The sequence below is a fragment of the Bidens hawaiensis genome, unplaced genomic scaffold, assembly GCF_021521415.1.
Source record: "Bidens hawaiensis isolate Kalapana, Puna unplaced genomic scaffold, B.hawaiensis_p1.1 tig00018849_1, whole genome shotgun sequence".
NCBI classification, from domain to species: Eukaryota; Viridiplantae; Streptophyta; class Magnoliopsida; order Asterales; family Asteraceae; genus Bidens; species Bidens hawaiensis.
The window spans coordinates 146846-173351 of record NW_027492864.1 but is presented as its reverse complement, the minus strand read 5'-3'; the positions used below and the strand labels follow the sequence as shown (position 1 = coordinate 173351).

Here is a 26506-nt window from a genome sequence, read left to right as displayed (position 1 = left end):
TTTAGGATGTAATTTTGCCATAAACAAGTATTGTGACCCGCGGGCGTTGCGCCGCAACGCATTAAACCATGAAACAGGTCGATTTTACATTACATGTTCATCATAACAAAGTTATTATATAAACACAAAAAATTAATTGTATGCTGGCTTCATTATAGAACCATAATCTGATAATACAATTATTTTTGTTTCTACCAAGTCGCTTTCTTGTCATCGATTACATCAGCTCAAATTGCTAAAGTAATGAAATAATAAACTTGGTCTGTCTAGTTCCTTGTAACACAACAGGTAGGCGTTGAATCGTCCAATTCATGACACGAACTTCCTTCACTCGTGCATCCGTATTCACCAAATGCATTCCTCTTTCATGGAATTAAGATCGTCTATTTTAATCTCTCAAGTATTCGTGTTATCCATTCACCTTATTTCCTAATACATAAGGAAGTTAAAGAACTGCATAGATTTTATTAATTAACTTACAACATTCATTTTTATCCGAGTTTTCTCAACTTTGATTTCTTCAAGGGTAGCACACATAATGGTTGCCTTTCTACAAAGAAATTAGAAAACAATATCACAATCACATTAATTATACCAGAAGAAAATGATTTAGTTAGGGTGTGACGGAGGAGGATTACCATATGCAATCGGGTAGAGGCGGATTGATTTAGGGGAAGTAGGAGAAAGTGGTCAGACATTTCAAGAACATCACACCCACGACTTGTTTAATTCTCCAAGCTTTCTTGGACGCCCCCTTATCTTCTACTCCGGCTCAATGTTGATCCCGGATGACAACAGTTCTTGGACGCCCCCTTTTCTTCTACTCCGACTCAATGTCGATCCCGGATGACAACAGTTACTTCCCGTAACGATCGAAATTATTCTGCAGCTACAACAGTTACTTCCCGTCACATGTAGTTATGCCTGAATATTACATTGATAATGCATACAAAATAAAAATGCTAGCAAATGATTATCCAAAAGTGGGATTGAACCAGAAAAACTAACCTCTTGCAGTAGCTTGTTCATTGTTTTTCCAGTTATGTCTTGACTTCGGTCAAAGTCAGTAGCCTATCATATCATGTTGTTTCTGTTGTTGTCATAAATATAAGAACTGGTAATAAACTTTTTCGTTTATCTGAAACAAAAGAAAGAAACAATAAATAAAGGAGAACCGAAACATAAATAATATAAAAGAATTGCTCTACCTCAGGATGAAATGACACCTGCGTGAATCAGAGACAATAAAAACCAAACAATGAATTCAACAACAACTAAAGGAGAAACAGATTTTGAGAAAGAACAAATTATTATCTACATCAAATCGGTTTTAAAGTGTAGTAAACCCCTGCCTTCACTTTTAGGATCCAGTTTTTGAATAAGTGTATAAGCATGTTAACAAAGTGAAATGAAAAAAAGAACTACCGAGGCACTGATTGTTAGTATTATATCAAAACACACAAAATAAATATATTGAATTTGCGAATCAATTAATCAAAATTACATTGCCTGACCACCATCCTATTGTAGGCAAAGCAAGCAAAACCGAACTCCGACGGAACACCACAGCAACAACTTCTTATAGTTACAGAAGTAGGCCAAGGTCACGTCAGTTTTTGCGTGCTCGTCCGCCGGAGCACATCACATGCTTCTTCCTGTTTCATCTTTTTACATCTGTATATTTTTGTAAACAAATGAGGAACACGTGCCCTATACGTGGTTGAAATTTGAGAAGCGTGAACTGAAATGCATATACTAAGATATGCCTTTTAATTATAATATAAATTTAAATTTGTTTGACTAGTATGTATGCCTTTGTATGTTTTCGAGACATTAACGTACTTTACATATAGACTTATGCTCTAATCATCTCTATATCTAAACTATAGTCAATCCATTAAATTTCTCGCCATTAAAAATCAAGTAAGTGTTTTACCTCTAAACCATTTTATATATATAATTAGGTATGTTAAGTCCCGTATCGATAATCAACACATGAATTAAACGAATAACTCGTTTATATTAATCAGAAAATATAACTCTAAAAACTGATTACAAATCTCTCAAACCCTAACTCGGTTTGACTCTTGATGAACCCTAACTCGGTTTTACATCCAGATAAACCCTAACTCGGTTACATCTCGTGTGTGTCTCTAGATGAACCCTAACTCGGTTGCATCTCACACCACACACTCTATAATGTCTAATCATGACATGTTTATATAGACTTACCTAACTTGCTAGTCAAGACATTACCAAATATAATAAACCCTAATTGTAATCCCATAAACTCATTACAACGTTAATGAATTCTATAGGCCCAATAGGTCCAACCGGTCACCTACATGTGACGGGCCTATTAAGTTGGAAATTACTTCCAACAATCATCCCCTAATTTCCGACTTGAAATAGGTGGCTATTCAACTCCGAGCATGTCTCTTCTGCCCCGTTTGATTTCACCCATGATCTTGACCTTCTCGGTTTTCACAACCATATTGGTCCTTTTCATGTCGGTCTTGACCTCCCCGGAACTTCTCTTGATCCATAGATGTGTTCTTCGGCTCCCCCGAACTCGACTACCTCTGTTACCCGGTTTAGACCATTCACTCGGTCGAATGAATTCGCATATCCACTCATCTGGCTATGATTCCGGTCATCTAATCGAGCGAACATCAATTTTTCTTGATCTTCTTTTGTTCCCGAACCAAAACACGAGTACATCTTTCAAATCAAAATCATGGTTAAAACATAACTCGTCTAACCCGTATAAAAACGAACTCTGACTCGAACCTACTCGTTCAACCCAAATAAAACAATCAATGTTCAACCCAAACTTGTTGAACTAATAAAAAAAAGAAATCAAACCACTTGTTTTTTTTCCGTTTGAATTCTTTGTAAAAAATAATAAAACACCTTGTTCTTTTTTTTCTTTTGATCGTGAGCTATGCAACACCCAGCACCCCTCTTTTGACTTTTGTGACCTTTTGTAATTAATCACAAAGCCAACAACAATATCTATTGAAGTAACCTTCTTGTTCTTACAATAGCTGCGCCAAACAGAAAATAACGCCGACGTCTTACGGTCACCAAATCTCAGCCCGTCGATGACCCTTGCCTCGATCACGACTTAACCGAACCCTCCTTATCAATCACAACTTTAACCGACGACTTGAGTCTGCGGCCTCCTTCTTATCAATCACGACTTTGATCGATAAACACCAAGAGCGTAACCGCTCTGATACCAATTCAAGTCCCGTATCGATAATCAACACACGAATTAAACGAATAACTCTCGTTTATATTAATCAGAAAATATAACTCTAAAAACTGATTACAAATCTCTCAAACCCTAACTCGGTTTAATTCTTGATGAACCCTAACTCGGTTACATCCAGATGAACCCTAACTCGGTTACATCTCGTGTGTGTCTCTAGATGAACCTTAACTCGGTTGCATCTCACACCACACACTCTATAATGTCTAATCATGACATGTTTATATAGACTAACCTGACTTGCTAGTCATGACATTACCAAATATAATAAACCCTAATTGTAACCCCATAAACCCATTACAACATTAATGAATTCTATAGGCCCAATAGGTCCAACAGGTCACCTACATGTGACGGACCTATTAAGTTGGAAATTACTTCCAACAGTATGCATGCTTGTTCATAACATATATAACTTTATTTATTTTATCGTATTAGATGGATGTCGATACTCATGATCAAAAGAGGATTCTGTCAACTTCATGTATGTATAAAACTCTATACTTTTGGTTATTTTGAGAACGCTTGTATAAGATGTATGTTCTTTTTGTCTTTTTATTATTTTGATATTTATTGTACTTTTATTAGTTTTGGCAATTTTGATAATTTGGTTGAAAAAATCCGGTAAATAAAAAAACTTTTTTTTTTAAATTTTGGTCACCATATATCGAGAGCATGTCGTCGAGATAGGGTTAATTTAATATGATTATTGTAGGGCTACCTCGACGAGAAGTCCTTGATATAAGATTAATTTAAAAAAAATAAACTTTATCTCGACGAAACAAGGAAATGTAATAGAATCTTTCTCTGCGCGTGGATATCTACTTCGCAAAGGGATTTACGGGAATGGAGCTATTCAATGGACTCCCATTCATACCAACGGTAGTCACTTGTACTTTAAAATAGATGATGAGCAATTACAAGCATTGCCCTTGCCGGAGGGGGTGATGTGTTGTGAAGTATGGGCGATGTATTTTGGGGAATCTAAAGGTCATCTACATTTGATATTAAACGTGGATCGTGAAGAAAAGAGTTTTAATGTGTACGAGATGTTGAGGGATCATTCGGGGTGGTTTGTCAAGTATCGACTAGAGCTTGATGCACTTTCAGCCGATTTCCTGAGGAAAGTCTGTCCGTTTGGTTATCGTAAGTTTAGAATTATTGATTTGGTTAGAGGCCAAGAAGAAAAAGATACATTCATGGTAATAACTACTTATGAAGAGATTATAACATACAATGTTCATGATAAGAGTTTTAAACAGATATTTAAGCTCTATTCTAGTCTCCCTTTCAGTTTCTTTGAAACTATTCATGTCGGTGGGGGCGTCGCCGAAAACCTTAACTTCTATCTAAAAGATAATAAGGTTGGTTGTTTGTTAAAAGTATATGTTTATAAATTATGCAATTGAAGTGTTCTCCAATATTAATCTGCTTGTGTTAATTTGTACATCCATACACTTTCATTAAGTTCAGTTGTTTGACTTTGATTATTAAATATCACATAATCTGTTTCAAAACACAGTCCATTATAAGGAGATGAATTGTTAAACTTTAGACAAGTGAATCAAGAACACTAAACACGATTTTGCATAAAACGTTTATGCGACTCTTTTCATTAATAAGAAACAAGGACAAAATACTTTCTACTCTCTCTACTCTACTAGAAATAAACCTTTTGATGGGTTTATAATAACACCAACAATTCTAATCCTACTCAAACTAGGAAACATAATTAAACTAAACTTCTAATTTATTTAATAATAAATAAAAGATAACTATGACACCAAGTTATTCAACTTGGTCCCTGAACTTTGGATCTCCACCAGACCGCCCCTTGTGATCTTCCGTACCACCCTTACACTTTTCGTATTAGTCATTCGGGTCTTTCAAGTTGGTGTTGCTCCAAGTTTTACAGACCCTCTCAATACCAAATTTCATTGTTCCTCCCAGATCCTTCACACCTTGTAACGCTCGCACTTCCTTGAGCTTGATTCTTGGATTCGACTTTATAACACTACCCGCGGGATTCTTTTTCCTATTGACAGTTGAGCTCGCTTCGAGATTATCAATGTTTAGAACTACATCACCCAATTTCATATAGGAAACGACTTTTGCTTTCTTAACTTCATGACCAACTATCATGGTACTTAAAGCAATTCTTCCATCTTCACTTGATGCATGCTCCCTCTCGAACTTAACTCCTTCATTTGTTTGTTCACTTGATGCATGCTTCCTCTCGACCAACTCTCATGAACCTCATGCAAACTCCAACATCAACCTTGTTGGTTTGTTGAACTTCAACCTCTTCAATTAATTCATGAAAACCCGTAACATGAGACGGAACTATCACCTCGTGCACTTCTTCCAACACGGTTTCTCTCTCATCTTGTTCGGTTACTGTCATGGTTACGTCTTGATTAACAGTATTTTCTTCTTCAACCATGATTTCCTCATCATACAGATTCAAAATAACAATAGATGATTCCATGGTTACCTTTAACGGATTTGACTCTGGCACTACTTCCTGATCTGTCCACCAACAGGAGGCTTCTTCAAACCATTCATTTACCAAGTTCGGTTTGAATCGGTGTCAACTGTGTATTTTCCTTGAACCTTGGCCATATTAGCCTCCACATCCCACGGTTCTTCTCTAACAACAGCTGCATTACCTTCCTCCTTAGGTTCTCGACAGTATTTTGTCATATGCCCTTTTTGTCCACATTTATGGCATCTAAACGGAAACTGCTTTGGTTGGTACCTTGATTCCTTGTCTCGGTTCTCTTCGTCTGATGAATCTTCTTCACAGTTTTCAACCCGACCCTTCCGATTCCATTCTCTCTTCTTGGGTCGGTCACGTTTCTCGTTCTCCCGATATTTACTCTTACCTTTCTCGCCATAACGGTTATGATTTTTACTAAACCGATGCTTTTCCTTCCTTCCGACATACAAGGCTTCGCTCTCGGTTTTAATCGACACACCGGCTAACTGTTTTGCTAAGGCTTCTTGTCCGGCAAGAATATTCTCTAACTCGGTTATACTCGGTTGGGTCGCCCACCCTTGAATAGCGGTAACAAAACTACAATACTTCGGCCTTAAACCGTGGATGAGTATCCGCTTCAAACGAGCATCGCTAACCCGAGACTGTGGATCGAGTTCTCCAATCTTGCGACACAAATTCCTAACTTTACAAAAATATTGTGAAATTGGAAGATCACCTTGGGAAATCGTCATTAACTCACCTTCGACTAACTGCAATCGAACATCATTCTTCTTCGTGAATAAGGTCTCTAGCGTATCCCACACTTGCTTTGGGTATTCGAGATCTTGAATGTGATCAAGAACATCATCATCTACCGTTGTCTTGATGATAAACATCGCCCGAGCCGCTTTCACCCGCCACTTTCCGATACTACCGTTAATATCGTTTGCAGGCTGTCTCGTCTCGGTACCGTTCGTTACCTGCCAAAGATCTTGACCTTGAAGATACAATTTAATGCACGTCGACCATTGTTTGTAGTTACTCTGATTCAACTTTCTGATTCCCCCTACAACTTGAAATTCTGTCATCGTTTCGAATTCAATGTTCGAGGATTTGTTCTTCTTGTCGACACAAAATATTATGGAATTTTAAGTTTTGAACTTAATCGATATAAAATCAATTAGTGCTAGTTGGAGATAATATCTCACAAGAAGACAAATAATTAATACACACTAAAATCTTGTTTCTTCTAGACGACAGAGAAAATTACTTGAACTCCCAAATTTGCTTTCCTCTTTATTTTCTTTGCGAACGAGTTTTATGGTTTTGAGTTTTGACTTGTGTGAATCTTTAATTCACGTATTTGTGCGCGCGCAGTAGGATAACTCTCATCACAATTTTCTCTTTTTGAATGGCAATTCTTCTTTTTTTCTTTGTTCGATAGGAACCACACAAATAGAAAACTAAACTTTTCTTTACTTAGGCTTCGATCGAACAACCAGAATGATGGACTGAACTTTCCAAAATTTCCGGACTCTTTCCTCACTTCAAATACGTACCTGCGATGGCTCTCAATCAACCTTCAAGTAGCCTCCGGTCTTCTCCTCGTAGCGAATTTGAACCGTTTATTGCATACGATCAGTTTCTTTTAAAACCTTCGATCGGAACCTTAACAACGATAGGTTTCTTGGCGTCTCGTGCCTTTGATTGAAACTACCACCACAATCAAGACTTGCCACCGATCGGAAACACGAGCCTGGGTCGTTAGGCTCTGATACCACTTGTTAAACTTTAGACAAGTGAATCAAGAACACCAAACACGATTTTGCATAAAACGTTTATGCGACTCTTTTCATTAATAAGAAACAAGGACAAAATACTTTCTACCCTCTCTACTCTACTAGAAATAAACCTTTTGATGAGTTTATATAACACCAACAATTCTAATCCTACTCAAACTAGGAAACATAATTAAACTAAACTTCTAATTTATTTAATAATAAATAAAAGATAACTATGACACCAAGTTATTCAACTTGGTCCCTGAACTTTGGATCTCCACTAGACCGCCCCTTGAGATCTTCCGTACCACCCTTACACTTTTTGTATTAGTCATTCGGGTCCTTCAAGTTGGTGTTGCTCCAAGTTTTACAGAATTTATATCAAATTGTCTGACACGTAATTCAGATACTTGTGTCTTTGCTGCAATGAATTGTGAAGCTGCTTTGCTTTATCTAGAGCATAGCAAACGAATATGTTACATTAATTAGGATGAACTTTACCAAGATCAGGTTCATAAGTTTGTCATTAGTTTATATTGTGCTTTGTGCATCTATTGACTCAATCTGAATTATTAGTTGTTTCCAACGATGACCTTTTAACCGAAATCCTTATCGTACTCCCTGTTACCTCCATCCTTCACTTCAAATCCGTATCTAAACACTTGTGATCGCTTTTGACTCAGACATTTCACCCACCGGTATGATAATTACCTTTCAAAATCTCCCGGTCTTTTTGCTCGCAATATATATGTTCCGTTTAATGTCGAAAACCAAAGCCCTCTTCCTTTTTTGTAGAGATTCATCATAACCTTACATCCCTTACTTCCGCCCACCACATATATAAAGCTTGCACATGGTCAAATGGGATTGTTCTTCAATTTAAGGACGCGTTTAGTAGGAAAATTTTGCGAAGCGAATAGACTAGGTTTGTACCTTGTTCCATGCATGTATCAGATGACAACGGTGAACTTGTTTTGTTTATTCATTAAGTTACTCTCCCATTACCTCAATGTATGTTTATTACCTCTAAAACATCTTTTTTTATTAACTAAGTTCCTGAATTTAACATCACTTGTGGATTTGTCTTGATCTTGTTATGTTTTTTTTTGTTTTTAGAGTAATCGGATTTGAGTGTATTAAGTCAATTACATTTTAAAATTAACGCTCAAAATGGAATCACACTCAAATTAATAGTTTTACGATTGAGCATGTTTGCGAATTAATTCAATTACAGAGATCGGCTAATCTCCTCTCTAAAATTAAAGAACAGTAAATGTAAAAAGACTTTTCTTAATCAATTTTCATGTCCTCCATTGTGTACCAAACATGCCCTATAAAGGCTTACATAATACGATTGGGTTTTGAGTGTAATTGAATGTTGAGTTTAGCGTTTTCCAAGCACGGTTTTTCAAACATACAGGTCGTATGATTTGAGCGTAAATTCGATTTGAGCGTAAACTTGTTGAGACTTGCGAGCTGGTTCGAGCTCGACAAGTGAAGGTCGGGCTTGTATATTAAACGGGCTTATTTTTAGACTTGAGCTCAGAGTCAGGCTCGGCTCGATCGAGCTTTTTCACGAGCCGATGTTGAGTAACTAATGAGTGGCTCGGCTCGTTTGCCCCATACAGTTTGTAACTAAATAAACAAAAAGTAAAACAACATACCATAACATAATAAGTTAATAACATACCAATGTACCGTAACATAATAGGGTTGAGTTATAATAAGAAGATTAGTTATCCTAAGAAGGATAGAAAATAATCTTGTCCATTCATTTTAAAATTGAATGGTTGATATTAGATTAGAGAGATCATCAAGTGTAAAACAAGGGTAAGGGCATAATATGGATAACACATTTGTTAACTTTCTCTTTCCACATGTAAGGCAAATGTCAAATGTCTCCATCATTTTAAAACGTCCATAACTTTTTTATACGACATTTTTTTTTCAAAACAATTTCACCATAATAACGAGTGTTTTTTTATCTTTTATATGAGTACCATATTGCTATATAAAAATAAAAAAAAATTCATGGGTTTTTACAAATTGTGTTTTACCAAAATTGTGTTATATAAATGTGTTTTATATTTTCATAGTGTTTTTTGCATTGTGTTTTTTACATTGTATAATTTAATTGTGTTTTTCATTGTACTTTTGTCATTGTGTTTTTATTTTCATAGTGTTTATTTCATTGTGTTTTTTACATTGTGTCTTTTTCATTGTGGTTTTCATAGTGTTTTTATTTTCCGACGAAATTTCCGAAGACTTTTCCGGCAAGGTGGTGGCGGTGGGCGGTGGTGGTTGTAGGAGATAAGTGAAAATTTAAATGGGTTTTTGAAATTAAATTAAGTGTGTTTTCAATATTAAAGTATTAGACAAAAATATCCTTCGTCCTAACTTTCTTATTATAATCAAACTTTTTATTTGATGTTTTCTCTAACATAATATTGCATCACATACCATATAATACTCATTTTAGTTTATCTTATTAGACATATCACCCTAATGAATTCCTCCAATAGTCCTAACTCCTATATTTGCGATTTGAGAAAACGGCTTCAAAACAATTGAGGTCTCTGACTTTGGGCCTGGCCCACTTTCTCTCCTGCCACGACCGTACGAATTCAATATATATCTTCACGATGAAACCCTAATTGTGTGCTTCAACACTCTCAAAAATGGTGAACACCAGATCCAAAACCAAGTCCACTCAACCCGAATCATTAGTTGGTTCCAACGATGACCTTTTAACCGAAATCCTTATCCGTCTCCCAGTTACCTCCATCCTTCGTTTCAAATCCGTATCTAGACACTGGCGATCGCTTTTAACTCACACACATTTCGCCCACCGCTACGATAACCTTTCAAAAACCCCTGGCCTTTTTGCTCGCGGTATATATATTCCGTTTAATGTCGAAAACCGAAGCACTCCTCCTTTTCGTAGTCTCGAGTTCTACTTTAACCGTCCACGTGTTATCATCATGCAACATTGTAATGGCTTACTACTTTGTTGTAGCCATCTTCTAGGTGATAGTAAATATTATGTATTTAATCCCACCACCAAACAACTGGCAATCATCCCACCGCTCCGAGGAGGCGAAAATGTTCGTAAAACCATCTGTTTTATGGCTCTCGCATTTCACCAGACAGTCCGCTACGAAGTTGTTTGTATTCGCGCTTTAGACCCGCATGGGAAGAAGTTTCAGATTCAAATCTACTCGTCTGAAACAAGGGAATGGAGGGTTTCTATTGAATGTTTACCTGGGATTGTGCCTGCTTTCGGACACGCGGTTTACTGGAATGGAGCTATTCATTGGGCCTCTTTTCCCTCTCCCTTTAATTTTAATTGTGAACTTTGGTGTTTTAAAACCGATAGCGAATTGTTGCGGAAGTTGCCTTTGCCAGAGGGGTTGATGTCTTATGAAATATTGACAATGTACTTTGGGGAGTCTAGAGGTCATTTACATTTAATAGTTTATAATATTCGTGAAGGAAAACGTTTGCGCGTGAATGTGTATGAGATGTTGAGAGATTATTCGAGGTGGTTTGTGAAGTATCGAGTCGAGCTTGATGAACTTCCAGATGCTTTTCCAGAGATGGTCTATCTGTCAGGTGATTATAATTTCAAAGTCGTTGATGTGGTTAGAGGCGAAGACGAAGAAGATACATTTATGGTGCTCAAAATTAATCAAAAGGTTATAACATACAATGTTCATCACAAGAGTTTTAAACAGATATTTAGTCTTCCGGACATCTTTCTTGAATGTTCACCGGGATTTCATCGATACACTGAAACCTTAAGTTCTTTCTAAAAGACAGTTATGATGTTTTGAACAGATGTTTGATTGTGTTTTAAATACTAGTTTATAAGTTATGCAATTTTTGTGTCCATTATTGTTAATATCTTTTTTTTGTACATAGTGAAATGGTCACGTTGCAGAATGGTTTTTGTTCAAAATAGGCCATTTAGAAAAAATTGTTTTGGTTCGGATAAAATGGGTTCTGATTGAAGTCAATTGCTTCGTTTGGAGATTACTTTTGAATAGGATTGTAACGAAATGGCCCTTATCGTATAGGGCGTTGAAGTTGGAGAGATAAGTTGTACATTTTGTAAATTACATTCAAAATGTACTTCGCAATTGATTGTAAAATGCCCGGCTGTCAAGGTAATTTGGTCTGTTATACATGATTGGGTAAAGTTGCCAAGACAGGTTGGTTTTGACTTAGTTTGGGAAATTTTTGGCTATCCAAGTGTACATAAAGAAGACAATGAAGAATGCCGAGTGGTTCAAGCGTTGTCAGCAATTACATGTTGGATGACTTAGAAGGCAATGAGTGATAAGATTTTCAATGGTGAAGTTTTCACCGTGGCCAATGTGATAAACGCGATCAAGATTACTTCGCACCCATGGGTGAAGAATCGGAGACGATCGTTGCTGGATTGGGAGAAATGGTGCAAATTCAGTTTTGTTAATTCCCCCTTTTGTAAGGTGTTTTTTGTTTGATTTAATTTTGCGATGTTTTGTACTTATTGAGGTTATTGCTTCTTGTAAGTTCCCCTTTTTGGGTTCTTTTATATATAACGCTCTATCAAAAATAATTTTGATATGCATTAAAGATGTTCATGAGTTGTGCCAAACGAATCGAGCGGCGTCTACTCGAACTTAGGTCTTACAAGCCAAGCGCCTCAGCTCCGATGTTAAGGCTCATACTCGGTTCGGTTTATGACCAACCAGCTTGGTTTGGCGGCTTTACAAATTATATTTTAGTACAAAGTCATTCAGAGCACCATCTTCAAGTTTGGTCAGCTCGTCATCATCATCAATAACAAAATGCCTACATAATATAAACTTATTATCAGCAAGCTGAGAAGTTTCAAGCTTTAAACTAAGCACTGTTATAAACTTGTTTTAAACAAATGTTGCAAACAAACTAAGAGAAGGGGGTTTAAAATTAACCAAATGTTGCAATAAGCAACAAACCTGAGAAGTAGATCAAAGGTCAAAATTGTGCACCATATGTAAATAGGTGGTGTGCATTAATTGTGTAAATATATAACCAAATGTTAATTGTGTAATTAATAGAATTTGATGGTTTTCATATTAAAAGTTGTGAGGCTAATTGTGTAAATTTATAGAAGGTGTAGGGTATCATATGTAAATAGGTGGTGTGGATTCATTGTGTAATTAAGGAAATTTAATGGTTAATTGTGTAAATATGTGACACGGAATACAAGCTTCAGTTTTAATAAAATAAGACCATGGACTTAGCTTATCAATGTCCAGGGTTACTCACACACACTATTTTTTTTGTTCATTAGTGTAAATTTACTTTTTTTCGTTGAAAATTTTGATCCTAGCCTCTTTCGGTTTATGAAAATTTATATACGTATTGAGTCTGGCCGCTCCACGTTTTGTTCCAAGTGTCGGCAGTGAAAAAGACAACATAGTATATGATATGATATAGGAATAAGTAGCCGTGTAAATGAGCTGAGCTCCGCTCGTTTCAACTTATGAGAGCTCAAGCTCAGTTTGTTTCGAGCTATTTTTCTAAAGCTTAAGCTCAGGTAATAAGTTGTTAATTTAAGCTTTGGGTTGGTTCGTTTATTATTTATTAATTAATTTATATACGTTTTTTTAATAGCTGTGTTGTATTATGAGACAAACCTTAAATGAGCTTAAGCTCATGTAGTACCCTTAAATGAGCCAAAATTTGGTTCACGACTAAATAGTATGAAATTAATACATAGAAGTTCAAAATATGTCAAACTTATAATATACAAGACTCGTAAAGATTCGACGAACCTAAGCCAACTTTTAAAACAAGGTTCGAGCTCGGACTTGACAACTACGAATTTTATGGCTCTAAAGTAATGGTATATGGAATTAGGGCTTGAACTTAAGTGTTGCAAGTGATGGTTGGTGGAGGTGGTGGTCGCCCATAGGCGGTGGAGGTAGGTAGTGGTATATTATATGGAATCAGTATCTATTTTAAAAGGTATTTCCACATAAGCATGTCATGTGTATTAAAAATGTCACGTCAGCAAGAAAATTAACATAGTGCTAGAAACAAATAAATGTGAAAGTTGGGAGTGGTTAGTAACAAATCGAAAGTTGAAGGTGATATCATCCAATGGGTAAAAATTAGGAGCATTTAAAACCAATATCCCTAAAATCAAATGAACATGACCTGACTCGAGAACTTAAGCTATCATCAAAAAGCAAATAATCAAAGTCATCAAAAACAAATTAAATCAAGTAGAAATTAGTGATGATTGAATGAAATTATACTCTTCCACAAGGCAAAAGATATATCAAATCTTACGTCTATGGAATGCAATAGAAGCATAAAGGTGTGTTTATTACATATCCAGTGTTATGTAGAGATTTATAATAGCCTTACATGTCTTACTTCCACCCACCATAGATATAAACCTTACACATCATCAAATGGGAATGTTCTTCAATTTAAGGATGAGTCTTGTAGGAAAAAGTTGTGAAGCGAATCGACTAGGTTTGTACCTTGTTCCGTGTGTGTATCAGATGACGACGGTGAACTTTTGTTGTTTATTCATTAATAATTTACTCTCCCATTAGTCCATTAACTCAATGTATGTTTTTTACCTTTAAAAATATCGTTTTTGATTAACTAATTTCCTGAACTTAACATCACTTGTGGATTTGTGTTGATCTTGCTTGTGTAATTTGTTCTTATTAACACAATAGTAGACTAGGAAAAGATTAGTTATTAATTCGGGGTCACATTATGGTAGTTGCAATGCTTATATGGGTTGATACCCATGTAATGGAATGTGAATACTAGGATATTAAACCAAGTTGTTATTAATTTAAAAAAAAAGAAAAAAACCCTCAATTTTGTGAACAAAAAGGTTGACTCCTTTTTATAACACAAGCTAGTTGGCATGGTTGTTCCCCGTGCTTTGCGGCTGGAGACATATATATGTAGAGTGAGTAAAAACCCGTAAGCAACGCCAATCATACTGTAGGACTTCGGTCGGAATGAATTATGTACCACATTAAAAAACTTATGAGATTGTGTGTGCATGTATAGGATTATATCACATTAAAAAGTTGTGTGTTAAATGGTTAATTGTGTTATTAATAAAAGTTGAGGCTATCAGTTGTGGTGTTAACTTTGTAACTAAATAAACCAAACATAAAAGTGTTGGGTTTCTATGAAATTAACAAGCTTAGTTAACCATTTAACTAGTCACAATTAAGGCGGAAGCGTGATATTTACAAACTAAACATATGTATCAATGTGTTTATATATGTATATGTTCATGAATAACCTAGTTTATTCATGTTATAAGATTACCAATAATCTATTTACTAGAAACCCGAAGCAAGGATCAAATGATACGGAAAAGCTAAACTATCAAGCTTGTAAACACTTACATTCTTAACCCTTTAAGAGTTTAGTAGATGGTTGAAGAAGATGATGATGTGAATGCTAGACTTTCAAAGGAAAACCCTCAAACGGAATATACCCCGAGCCTCCAACACACACCGAGCTATGCTAGGAAGCTTGAACACGAAAAACCCGAGACCCGAGCCCTTCCTTTTTCTTTTGGCCGTAAACAAGAAAGAAAGAAAGAAAGGAAGAGTTGTGTTTTTGTTTACTTGAAAGTATATTATATGTATCTTGATCTTGATCTTTTATCATTACACACCATCATCCAACATGGTGTTAGGTTTATAGTTAAGTTCACACACAACCATTCACCAAATGCATGACAAGATCTTGACCAAATCATGGGGTGTGGGGCCCACCCAAAACCGGCCCCAATTATTATTTTTTTTTTTTTTTTTTTTTTTTATTTTTATTTTATTTATTTTATAAAGTATAAAATAAATATATAAACACCCCATCTTTTATAAACCTTTTTACAAAAGAACACATAGTTAAATAATCATTCCAATAATAATTATTTGAATAAATAAATTAACCAATTAATTTATTTAACACTTTCAAGTAATTATTCAGAAACCCGATTTCTGAATGTGTCGTGTTCTGTATTTGTTTTATAGATCATATCTCAACAAATACATAATTGGTGTGTGTCTAACTCGTTATTGGGTATGACCCGACTTGGATCAAACACAACTAGCCACATTAACCTAATTACGTGTCTCGGGCATACGATATTCCAACAATCTCCCACTTGCACGAGACTCATAGGTAGTTAACGCTAATGGTGAATACCGCCTAACAACAGTTCACCATCCCTAGTGTGTTTGACTAAGTGCCATTCAATAACATCATCCCATTCAAGTCCATACTTGATATGATATAGGTAAGTCTTATCATTACATCCCTTTGTTACTAGATGTCCTGTTAAATCGAAGAGACACAGAGTGATCATTCTCTCAATGATTTAACTTAACAGGCCTTAGACATCTAAACTCTCAACACATAAGAGGAACAAATCCCATCTTGACTGCATACATCCTTGTTGACATCTCGTATGATATCTGAGCTCTTTCTTTTACGTCATCGTGTTACCGAAAAACAAAGAAGAGAGTCAAGTTATCAGACTTGATGAAAAACCAGATCCAATATGCATCTCAGGTCAAAGGACACAATAATACTCGCCTTTACTCAAGGATTACTTATGATCAGTTGCACTAACTCTATGCAGTGATCCTTGAGAGCGGATCATGTCCAATATTTGTATCCCACAAATATTTATAAACCTTGGTGGCAAACCTATGCCCTATATTCATCACATGAATATCAACCAATCCCAGTTCATAATAGTCTTACCTTCATGCCTGTTCCCACAAGCATGATCGACTACGGACGTTTAGAACAACATAAGTCATTCATGGATTAAACATGCAAATATAGAACATAACTCATTGAATAATTAAACATAATTAATTTTCATGAGATACCCATTATATTCGTTCTTATACAAACACTAAACACAGATTAAATCCACTCACTAGAATACCGAAGTCCTAATGCACAAACATGACCCTCATGCTTTGGCCTATCGAGGAGCTTCGTGAGTGGGTCCGCAATATTTTGATCGGTATGAACTTTATGAATACATATCTTTCTCTTTTCAACTTCATCCCTTATGTAGTTGAATCTGCGCTCAATGTGCCTCGTTTTCTGATGAGCACGAGGCTCCTTGATCTGTGCAATAGCACCCTCATTGTCACAGAATATCTCTAGGGGCTCCTGAATGGTAGAGATAATCCCTAGATCCATGATGAACTTTTTCATCCATGCAGCCTCTTGGGCTGCCATTGAAGCGGCGATGTACTCAGATTCTGTAGTGGATAACGCGACAACATCCTGCTTCGAACTCTTCCAAGAGACAGCGCCTCCATTCAAAATGAAGACATATCCCGACTGTGATCGAGAATCATCTCGGTCAGTTTGGAAACTCGCATCCACGTAACCCTTTACGACGAGTTCCTCCTCACCAGACCCATATATTAAAAACATATCCTTAGTCCTTCTAAGATATTTTAATATATTCTTGACAGCCATCCAATGACTGTCACCTGGGTTGTGCTGGTATCTACTCGTTATGCTTAAAGCATACGAGACGTCCGGTCTAGTGCACATCATTGCATACATAATAGATCCTATTGCAGAAGCATAAGGAACATGCTTCATCCTATCCTGCTCTTCCTTAGAGCTAGGACTTTGGGATGAGCTTAACACGGTTCCTCTAGGAATAGGTACCAAACCTTTCTTAGAGTTTTCCATCCTGAACCTTTTCAGGATTTTATCAATGTACGCACTTTGATTGAGTCCGATCAATTTCCTTTGTCTATCCCTATAGACCTTTATTCCCAAGATATATGTCGCTTCTCCAAGATCCTTAATTGAGAAACGACTACTTAACCACGCTTTAACGTTTTCCATACTTGGTATATCATTTCCAAATAAAAGTATATCATCGACATACAAAATAAGGAAAATGATTATACTCCCACTAGCCCATTTATACACACACGCCTCATCACTGTTTTGGACGAAACCAAACGCTTTGATTTCTTCATTAAAACGATGATTCCACATCCGTGATGCTTGTTTCAACCCGTAGATTGATTTCTTTAACTTACAAACTTTATCTGGATTAGATGGATCGACAAAACCTTCAGGCTGAACCATATGGACATCTTCCTCAAGATATCCATTTAGAAAAGCGGTCTTGACATCCATTTGCCATATCTCATAATCAAAATGAGCTGCAATGGCAAATAATATCCTAATCGACTTAAGCATCGCGACCGGCGAGAAGGTTTCATCATAATCAATCCCTTGAGTTTGCGTGAAACCTTTTGCTACAAGTCGTGCTTTGTAAGTATCTAAATTTCCATGCATATCGGTCTTCCTTTTGAAGACCCACTTACATCCAACCAGTTTGGAGTTAAGTGGACGATCAACCAATTCCCAAACTTGATTATCGTGCATGGATTGCATCTCGGCGCTCATGGCTTCAAGCCACTTGTCACAATCAGGTTGTGACATAGCATCTTTGTAGGAGATCGGTTCATCCGAATCGACCAAGTAGCAATCATCCACAAGAAATCCATATTTCTTGGGAGGTCGACTAATCCTATTAGATCTGCGAGCAACGTGTGTATGATCAACCATTTGATCATCTTCAACATCCTCGTGTTGAAAGCTAGTATCGACCAACTGTGTATCATCCAGTGATTCTTGAACCTCTTCAAGTTCCACTCTCTTTTCACTAGGTCCTTCCATAAGGAACCTAGTTTCTAAGAAGTATCCTTTGCGTGAAACAAACACTTTTTGTTCACTAGGATCATAGAATATATATCCTATATCATCCTTTGGGTATCCTATGAAGATACACCTGATGGATCGAGCCTCAAGTTTATTTGGGGTGTCACGTTTAACATAAACTATGCATCCCCATACCCTTAAATATGAAAAGGATGGAACCTTTCCATGCCACACTTCATAGGGTATTCGATCCACCTTTTTGGTCGGGGCCATATTCAAAATACGAGCCGCTGTGAGTAGCACATATCCCCAAAATGATGGCGGTAGTGAGCTTCGTGCCATTATTGATCGAACCATGTCCAACAGTGTTCGATTCCTCCTCTCGGATACTCCGTTATGTTGAGGAGTTCCAGGAGGAGTGAGCTGTGAAATAATTCCACAATCTCTAAGATGACTTTGAAAAGCATCACTTAGGTATTCGCCTCCTCTATCGGAGCGGAGTACCTTGATTGTTCGGTCGAGCTGATTTTGTACTTCATTTTGAAATTCTTTGAACATTTCAAAGGCTTCATGTTTGTGTTTCATTAGATAAACATACCCATATCGACTAAAATCGTCGGTAAAGGTAATGAAGTACCTTTCACTATTCCTACTAGTTGGCTTGAAAGGTCCGCATACATCCGTATGTATGATACCTAACAAATCCTTAGCCCTTTCATTTGTACCTTTGAAAGGCTCTTTGGTCATCTTGCCTTGAATACAAGATTCACACTCATCAAACGAACCTAACTCGTTTGTTTTCAAAAGACCTTTCTTTTGGAGAGTATTTATACGATTCTTGTTAATGTGTCCAAGGCGACAATGCCAAATGTAGGAATCACTCAAATCCTTTTTGAGTCTTTTAGTAGAAGTTTGATATAATGAGCTATTTAAGGTATTATCATGAACCAATTCATAAATACCGTTGTTTGGTACAGCTTTAAAATAAAAGATACCATTAGATGATACATGCATTTCTGATCTTACAAATTTAAAGTCAAAATTACATTGTCTAAGAAGGTGCACAGAAATAATGTTCCTAGTCAAACTAGGAGCATACAAAACATTTCTCAAAACAACTTCCAAACCACTTGGAAGCGATAAAGTGAAGTCTCCTCTAGCGACCACGTGCACCCCTTGCACCGTTGCCCATGAAAAGATTCACTTCGCCCTTCTTTAAGTCTTCATTCTTTTTGAACCCCTGCAACCAATTGCAAATATGAGTTCCACATCCGGTATCCAATACCCATGTGTTAGAAGAAATAAGATTTAGCTCAACATTAATCATAAAGACATTACCCGAGGTATGCGCCGCATTCCTCTTGTCTTTTAGCTCTTTTAGGTAGACCGGGCAATTGCGTTTCCAGTGTCCGGTCTCCCCACAACCAAAACAAGGATCATCCTTATGACCCCTCGGTTCCATAACCTTTTGTTTCTTTGCCATAACCGGTGATTTGCCCTTACCCTTAAGATGCATAGGAGGACCCTTTCTTTTGGCTACCTTAGCCTTAAGATTGGGTTGAGATCGATTCTTGGATCTACCTTCATTGATCGCAAACATGGGTAAAACCCTTTTGCCCATGCTCGCCTCGGCTGTTTTAAGCATTGAGTGAAGTTCTCCAATGGTTTTGTCCCACCCGTTCATGTTATAATTTAATACGAAAGTGTCGAACCTTTTCGACAAAGAGTTAAGGATCAAATCCGTTGCTAACTCTTTTGAGATGGGACAATTGAGCTTGGCGAGGCGATCAATGTAACTTTTCATCTTAAGTACATAAGTTGAAACTGGTTGATTATCATCCATTCTACATGCATGCAAGGCTCGAACCGTTTCGAACCTTTCAACTCTTGATTGCTTAAGGAACATTTCCTTAAGTTGAGTAATCATGTCGTACGCATTATGGTTTTCGAAATCCTTTTGGATTTCGGGAACCATAGTCGCCAACATGAGGCATGACACTTGAATGGAATCTTCCGTGAGTTTGACCCAATTCATATATTCGACCTCACTTCCCTCTTCCGGTTCTTCGGGGATAGGTGTTTCCAAAACATGATATAATTTTTCTTGTTTTAGAACAATCCTTAAATTTCGGAACCAATCCGAAAAGTTATTGTGGTTAAGACGGTCTTTAGCGAGAATAGATCGGAGAGATACGTTTTGGACGTTAGGGATTATGTTGTCGTCGACGTGTGCGGCCATCTGCAGAATTTTAAGTTCATTTTAGTGTTTTACCTTTTAATTATTAATACCCTTTTTATATATTCCAAATATAATTAATAATTAAAATCTAGAATCCAACGATAAACCCGACTCCGGTTAGGTGACCTTTTTCCCATTGTCGGTTTATCAAGGTAGTTATTCATAATAATTGCAAACCCTTTTGCAACTTCTAGAGTTTATGGGACCGGTTCGAAATCATATTTCGTGTCGGCATGTTTATCCCATCAACACCTATTAGACCCCATGCTTGGGTGACCCTCTTCACATGGTTCTAATTTAAGTCGTCCTACTTGTATCAACTTGTAATATTAACATACAAACGGTTAGGTGACCTTTTTCCCATTTATATGCCAATATTACCTCAACATATTAATTTACTCTACGTGGTTAGGTGACCTTTTTCCCACTAAGAGCTTACTAATATGTTAAGCGTTATACAAAAGGATGGTGTTTTAACTTATTATCCTTAATTTTAAAAGGGAATTTTTAGTTTTAATAATTCTAGTTGTAAAACTTTAAATCATGTTCTAACATGCATTTAGTAACACGATATTTTGAAACCATTTTTCAAAATTCTAATTTATAATAAAGCCATTTTATTATGGGCGTGAGACGGCTAGTTAATAAATCCATTTTATTAAACTATGTGTCACGTAATTACCGATAATTATTAGAACCCGTTTTATGCTTTGTTAATTAATTCTATGTGACGAAGTTGATATCCTAATATCTAACAACCACACAATCAAACAATCAATTAACAAGCATACACAATTATACTAGACATGAGCCACTAAATTAGACCACACTTGTTAGCCGAAACAAGTGTGTGTCTTAGGTCCAATCCTAAGGGACACATGACACATGGATGTTGTAGCTCCCACTCGATTCCGCATCCAAATGCTTCGAGCATCTTCTTCAACCCCGTTGTGATCCACTGGGCTTGAACTTGGGCCTTAGCTTCCATAAGCTTCCATTTGGGCTCAATTGGTGGGCTTAGGTCCTTTTGGGCTTGAATCCCTTAATGGGCTTGTGAGACCCATTATTACCATACCCGGCCCAATTAGGCCCAAACTTCCAATTTTGCAATCTTCTTTATTTTACAAAACAAATGTCCTAATACATTTTTCTATAAAATAAAGATATTACAAATAACCTATTTATTACATACCCATATGAATAAATAATTACAAAATTACAAAATTGCCCCTAATTAATTATTACAAACCGAAACTTGAATAATTAACTACAATCACAACATCAACCACAAACAAACATCCACTTGGTCTACGGCTCGGTCTAGTATTTTCAAACATAACCCGTTATGTCTTAGGAACCCGTTCCAAAACCCCTTGGCTTTATCGGGCCTAGCCCAACCCAATTTGGGCTTGACCCAATAACGTGATTATGGGCTTCGGCCCACATGTGCAAAACACATGGGCTTCGGCCCAATTAAAAAACTCATGGGCTCGGCCCATTTAACCAAAAATGGGCTTCGGCCCATATAGTTTTTCCCTTTAATTTCCGGTTAGCCCAATAACCATATTAAAGTGGGCTTCGGCCCAAATTCACCCGAATTGGGCTTCGGCCCATTTACTCGGTTTTAATTTTTTTTTTTTTTTTTTTTTTTTTTTTTTTTTTTTTTTTTGAACAAAGCCAAAAACAATAACAAGATTAAATACAAAAAAAAACATGCATGTTAATTTTTGTATAAAATCTTTCAAGGGGAAAAAATATAAAACCGAGAACCCGAAGCTTAGTTTCCCGTATCCCGGCTCTTGATGCCATTTGTTGGGTTTCTATGAAATTAACAAGCTTAGTTAACCATTTAACTAGTCACAATTAAGGCGGAAGCGTGATATTTACAAACTAAACATATGTATCAATGTGTTTATATATGTATATGTTCATGAATAACCTAGTTTATTCATGTTATAAGATTACCAATAATCTATTTACTAGAAACCCGAAGCAAGGATCAAATGATACGGAAAAGCTAAACTATCAAGCTTGTAAACACTTACATTCTTAACCCTTTAAGAGTTTAGTAGATGGTTGAAGAAGATGATGATGTGAATGCTAGACTTTCAAAGGAAAACCCTCAAACGGAATATACCCCGAGCCTCCAACACACACCGAGCTATGCTAGGAAGCTTGAACACGAAAAACCCGAGACCCGAGCCCTTCCTTTTTCTTTTGGCCGTAAACAAGAAAGAAAGAAAGAAAGGAAGAGTTGTGTTTTTGTTTACTTGAAAGTATATTATATGTATCTTGATCTTGATCTTTTATCATTACACACCATCATCCAACATGGTGTTAGGTTTATAGTTAAGTTCACACACAACCATTCACCAAATGCATGACAAGATCTTGACCAAATCATGGGGTGTGGGGCCCACCCAAAACCGGCCCCAATTATTATATATATATATTTTTTTTTTTTTATTTTTATTTTATTTATTTTATAAAGTATAAAATAAATATATAAACACCCCATCTTTTATAAACCTTTTTACAAAAGAACACATAGTTAAATAATCATTCCAATAATAATTATTTGAATAAATAAATTAACCAATTAATTTATTTAACACTTTCAAGTAATTATTCAGAAACCCGATTTCTGAATGTGTCGTGTTCTGTATTTGTTTTATAGATCATATCTCAACAAATACATAATTGGTGTGTGTCTAACTCGTTATTGGGTATGACCCGACTTGGATCAAACACAACTAGCCACATTAACCTAATTACGTGTCTCGGGCATACGATATTCCAACAAAAAGAACATAACGTATGATAATACTCATTTTGGTTTATCTTATCAAAACAACTTTTGAGGCCTCTGAATTTGGGCCTGGCCCACTTCCTCTTCTGCCACGACCGTACGAAATCAATATAGATCCTCACGATGGTACCATAATATGTGCTTCAACCTCTCAATAATGGTGAACACAAGATCCAAAACCAAGTCCACTCAGCCTCATTCATTAGTTGTTTCTAACTATGACCTTTTAACCGAAATCCTTATCCGTCTCCCAGTTACCTCCATCCTTCGTTTCAAATCCGTATCTAAACACTGGCTATCAATTTTAACCCACACACATTTCACCCGCAGGTACGATAATATCAATAATAATAACCTTTCTGTATCTCCTGGTCTTTTTGCTGGAAATATATATATATTCCCTTTGATGTTGTAACCCGAAGCCCTCCTCCTTTCCGCAGTCTAGATTTCTACTTTAATCGTTCCCGTGTCAAAATCGTGCAATCTTGTAACGGTTTATTACTTTGTTCTACTTGTCACAATGGTGGTAGTGAATATTATGTATTTAATCCCACCTCCAAGCAACTCGCATTCATCCCACCGCTCCGTGGAGGCGAAAAAGTCCGTAAAACAATCTGTTTTATGGCTCTCGCATTTCACCAAACGAATTATGTCCGCTACGAAGTTGTTTGTATTCGTGCTTTAACGCATGTGAAGTTTCAGATTCAAATCTACTCGTCCGAAACAAGGAAATGGAGGGTTTCTATTGAATGTCCATCTAAGATTGTGCCTATCTTCGGAGACGCGGTTTATTGGAATAGAGCTATTCATTGGGCTTCCTTCCCCTCTACATAAACTTTAAAACCAATCATTGGTGCTTTAAAACCGACGATGAATCGTTGCGGAAGTTGCCTTTGCCGGAGGGATTGAAGTCTTATGAAAGATTCACAATGTACTTTGGGGAATCCAGAGGTCATTTACAATTTAATAGTTTATGGTATTCGTGAAGGAAAACGTTTATGCGTGAATGTGTATGAGATGTTGAGAGATTATTCAAGGTGGTTTGTTAAGTATCGAGTCGAGCTTGATGAACTTCCGGATGCTTTCCCAGAGATGGTCTATCCGTTAGGTGGTTATAATTTCAAAGTCGTTGATGTGGTTAGAGGCGAAGAAGATACGTTCATGGTGCTCAAAATTAAACAAAAGATTATAACATACAATGTTCATCACAAGAGTTTTAAACAGATATTTAATCTTCCCGACATCTTCCTTGAACGTTCCCCAGGATTTCATCGATATACCGAAACCTTAACTTGTTTCTAAAAGATAGTTATGATGTTTTAACCAGATGTTTGAGTGTGTTTTAAAATACTAGTTTATAAGTTATGCAGTTTTTGTGTCCTTTATTGTTAATATGCTTTTCTTTGTACATAGTGAAATGGTCACACTGGGTCACTTGTCAGAATGGTTTTCAACTTTTCGATCAAAATGGCCATTCAAAAAAGTATTGTTTTGGTTCGGATTAGAACAAATTTTATCTAAACGAGAGTACTTTAAAAACATATGTTTAGCTTACAAGTTTTTGCAATTTTTGGGTTCTCTATTGTTGCTTTTGTTTGTACTGTTGTACACAGTGAAATAGTCACGTCGGGTCACGAGTCAGAATAGTTTTTGTGAAATAGGCACGTCAGGTCATGAGTCAGAATGGTTTTTGGTCAAAATGGGCCATTCAAAAAAATATTGTATTGGTTAAGATAAAATGGGTTTTGATTAAAATCAATTGATTCGTTCGGAGATTAATTTGGATAGGATTGCAACGAAATTGGTGTATTATGATATAGGGGTGTTGAAGTTGGAGAGATAAGTTGTACATTTTGTGAATTACATCCAGAATCTACTTTGCATTTGATTCTGAAATATCCTATTGTTAAGGTACGTTGGTCCGTTATACATTATTGGGTAAAATTGCCGAGACAGGTTGGTTTTGACTCAGTTCAGGAAATTCTTGACTATCCAAGTGTACATGAAAAAGACAAAGAAGAACGCCAAACGGTGTCGGCAATTAAATATTGTATTATTTGGAAGATGGGGAATGATAAGATTTTCAATGGTGACCTTTTTCCATGGCCTATGTGATAGACAAGATCAAGATTACTTCATACTTATGGGTGAAGAATAGGAGCAAATGATTGTCGTTGGACTGAGAGAAATGGTGCGAATTGAATTTCGTTAATTTCCCTCTTTGTAAGGTGTTTTTTGTTAAATTTAATTTTGTGATGTATTGTGGTTGTTGAGGTTCTTACTTCTTGTGAGTTCCAATTTACGCTTTTTTATATATATTGGCCTTTTAAAAAAATATTATTATGTATTAGAGATGTTCATGAGTTGAGCCAAACCGAACTGAGCGACGTCTACTTGAACTTGGGTCTTACAAACCAAGCGCCTCAGCTCGGATGTTAAGGCTTGAACTCGGTTCGGTTTATGACCAAGCTAGCAGCTTGGTTTGGTGCCTTTATAAATTATAGTTTAGTACAAAGTCATTCAAAGCACCATCCTCAAGGTTGGTCAGCTCATGATCAGTTGATCAACTCATCAACAAAATACCTCTCCTCAGCAAATACACAACCTGTAGTTCTAAACATTACAGCATATTAAAAGCAGATTTCATATATAAATACTAGTGAGTAGACATTATACAAAATTACAAATATAACTTCAAACATAATATAAACTTTATATCAGCAAGCTGAGAAGTTTGAAGCTTTAAATTAAGCACTGTTTAAACTTGCTTTAAACAAATGTTGCAAACAAACTAACAGAAGGGGGTTAAAAATCAACCAAATGTTAGCAACAAACCTGAGAAGTGGATTAAAACTTTAAACAGAGAAGGGCATAACTGAGCACTGCCATAACCAAATGTTAATTGTGTAATTAATGGAACATGATGGTTTCCATATTCAAAGTTGTCAGGCTAATTGTGTAAATATATAAAAGGTGTAGGGTACCATATATAAATAGGTGGTGTGGATTAATTGTGTAATTAAGGAAATTTAAGGGTAAACTGTGTAAATATGTGACACGGAATTCAAGCTTCATTTTTAATAAAATAAGGCCATGGGCGTAGCTTATCAATGGCCAAGGGTTCCAGATATCCCCTGTTTTTTTGTTCATCAGTGTAAATTTACTCTTTTTCATTGAAAAATTGAAAATT

The 26506-nt window shown here is 36.3% G+C and overlaps 2 protein-coding genes, 1 long non-coding RNA gene and 1 pseudogene across 7 annotated transcripts in view; 3 read left to right on the top strand and 1 right to left on the bottom strand.

Annotated features, from left to right (window-relative positions):
• The window catches only part of LOC143557251 (cytochrome c oxidase subunit 5b-1, mitochondrial-like), an 87494-nt gene that overhangs the window by 2737 nt on the left and 58251 nt on the right, over window positions 1-26506 (top strand). The gene's annotated exons all lie outside the window — the stretch shown is intronic.
• On the bottom strand, window positions 206-1564 carry LOC143557227 (uncharacterized). 4 transcript variants are annotated; one of them, XR_013139536.1, is made up of 4 exons: window positions 1209-1558; window positions 1009-1138; window positions 639-883; window positions 210-550 (listed from the first exon to the last, which is right to left on the bottom strand). It is a non-coding gene; the product is annotated as an uncharacterized LOC143557227 (long non-coding RNA). The 4 variants fall into 4 exon arrangements; XR_013139538.1 differs by having other exon boundaries at window positions 206-889; XR_013139537.1 differs by having other exon boundaries at window positions 207-883; window positions 1505-1564.
• Window positions 10103-11362, top strand: LOC143557226 (F-box protein At5g07610-like). The gene has a single exon (XM_077046345.1). It carries the CDS (start codon window positions 10213-10215, stop codon window positions 11344-11346), a length of 1134 nt encoding a protein of 377 aa, XP_076902460.1. The 5' UTR covers window positions 10103-10212; the 3' UTR covers window positions 11347-11362.
• Window positions 23377-24969, top strand: LOC143557225 (F-box protein At5g07610-like; annotated as a pseudogene). Its single transcript, XR_013139534.1, has 2 exons — window positions 23377-24677; window positions 24875-24969. The product of XR_013139534.1 is annotated as an F-box protein At5g07610-like (transcript).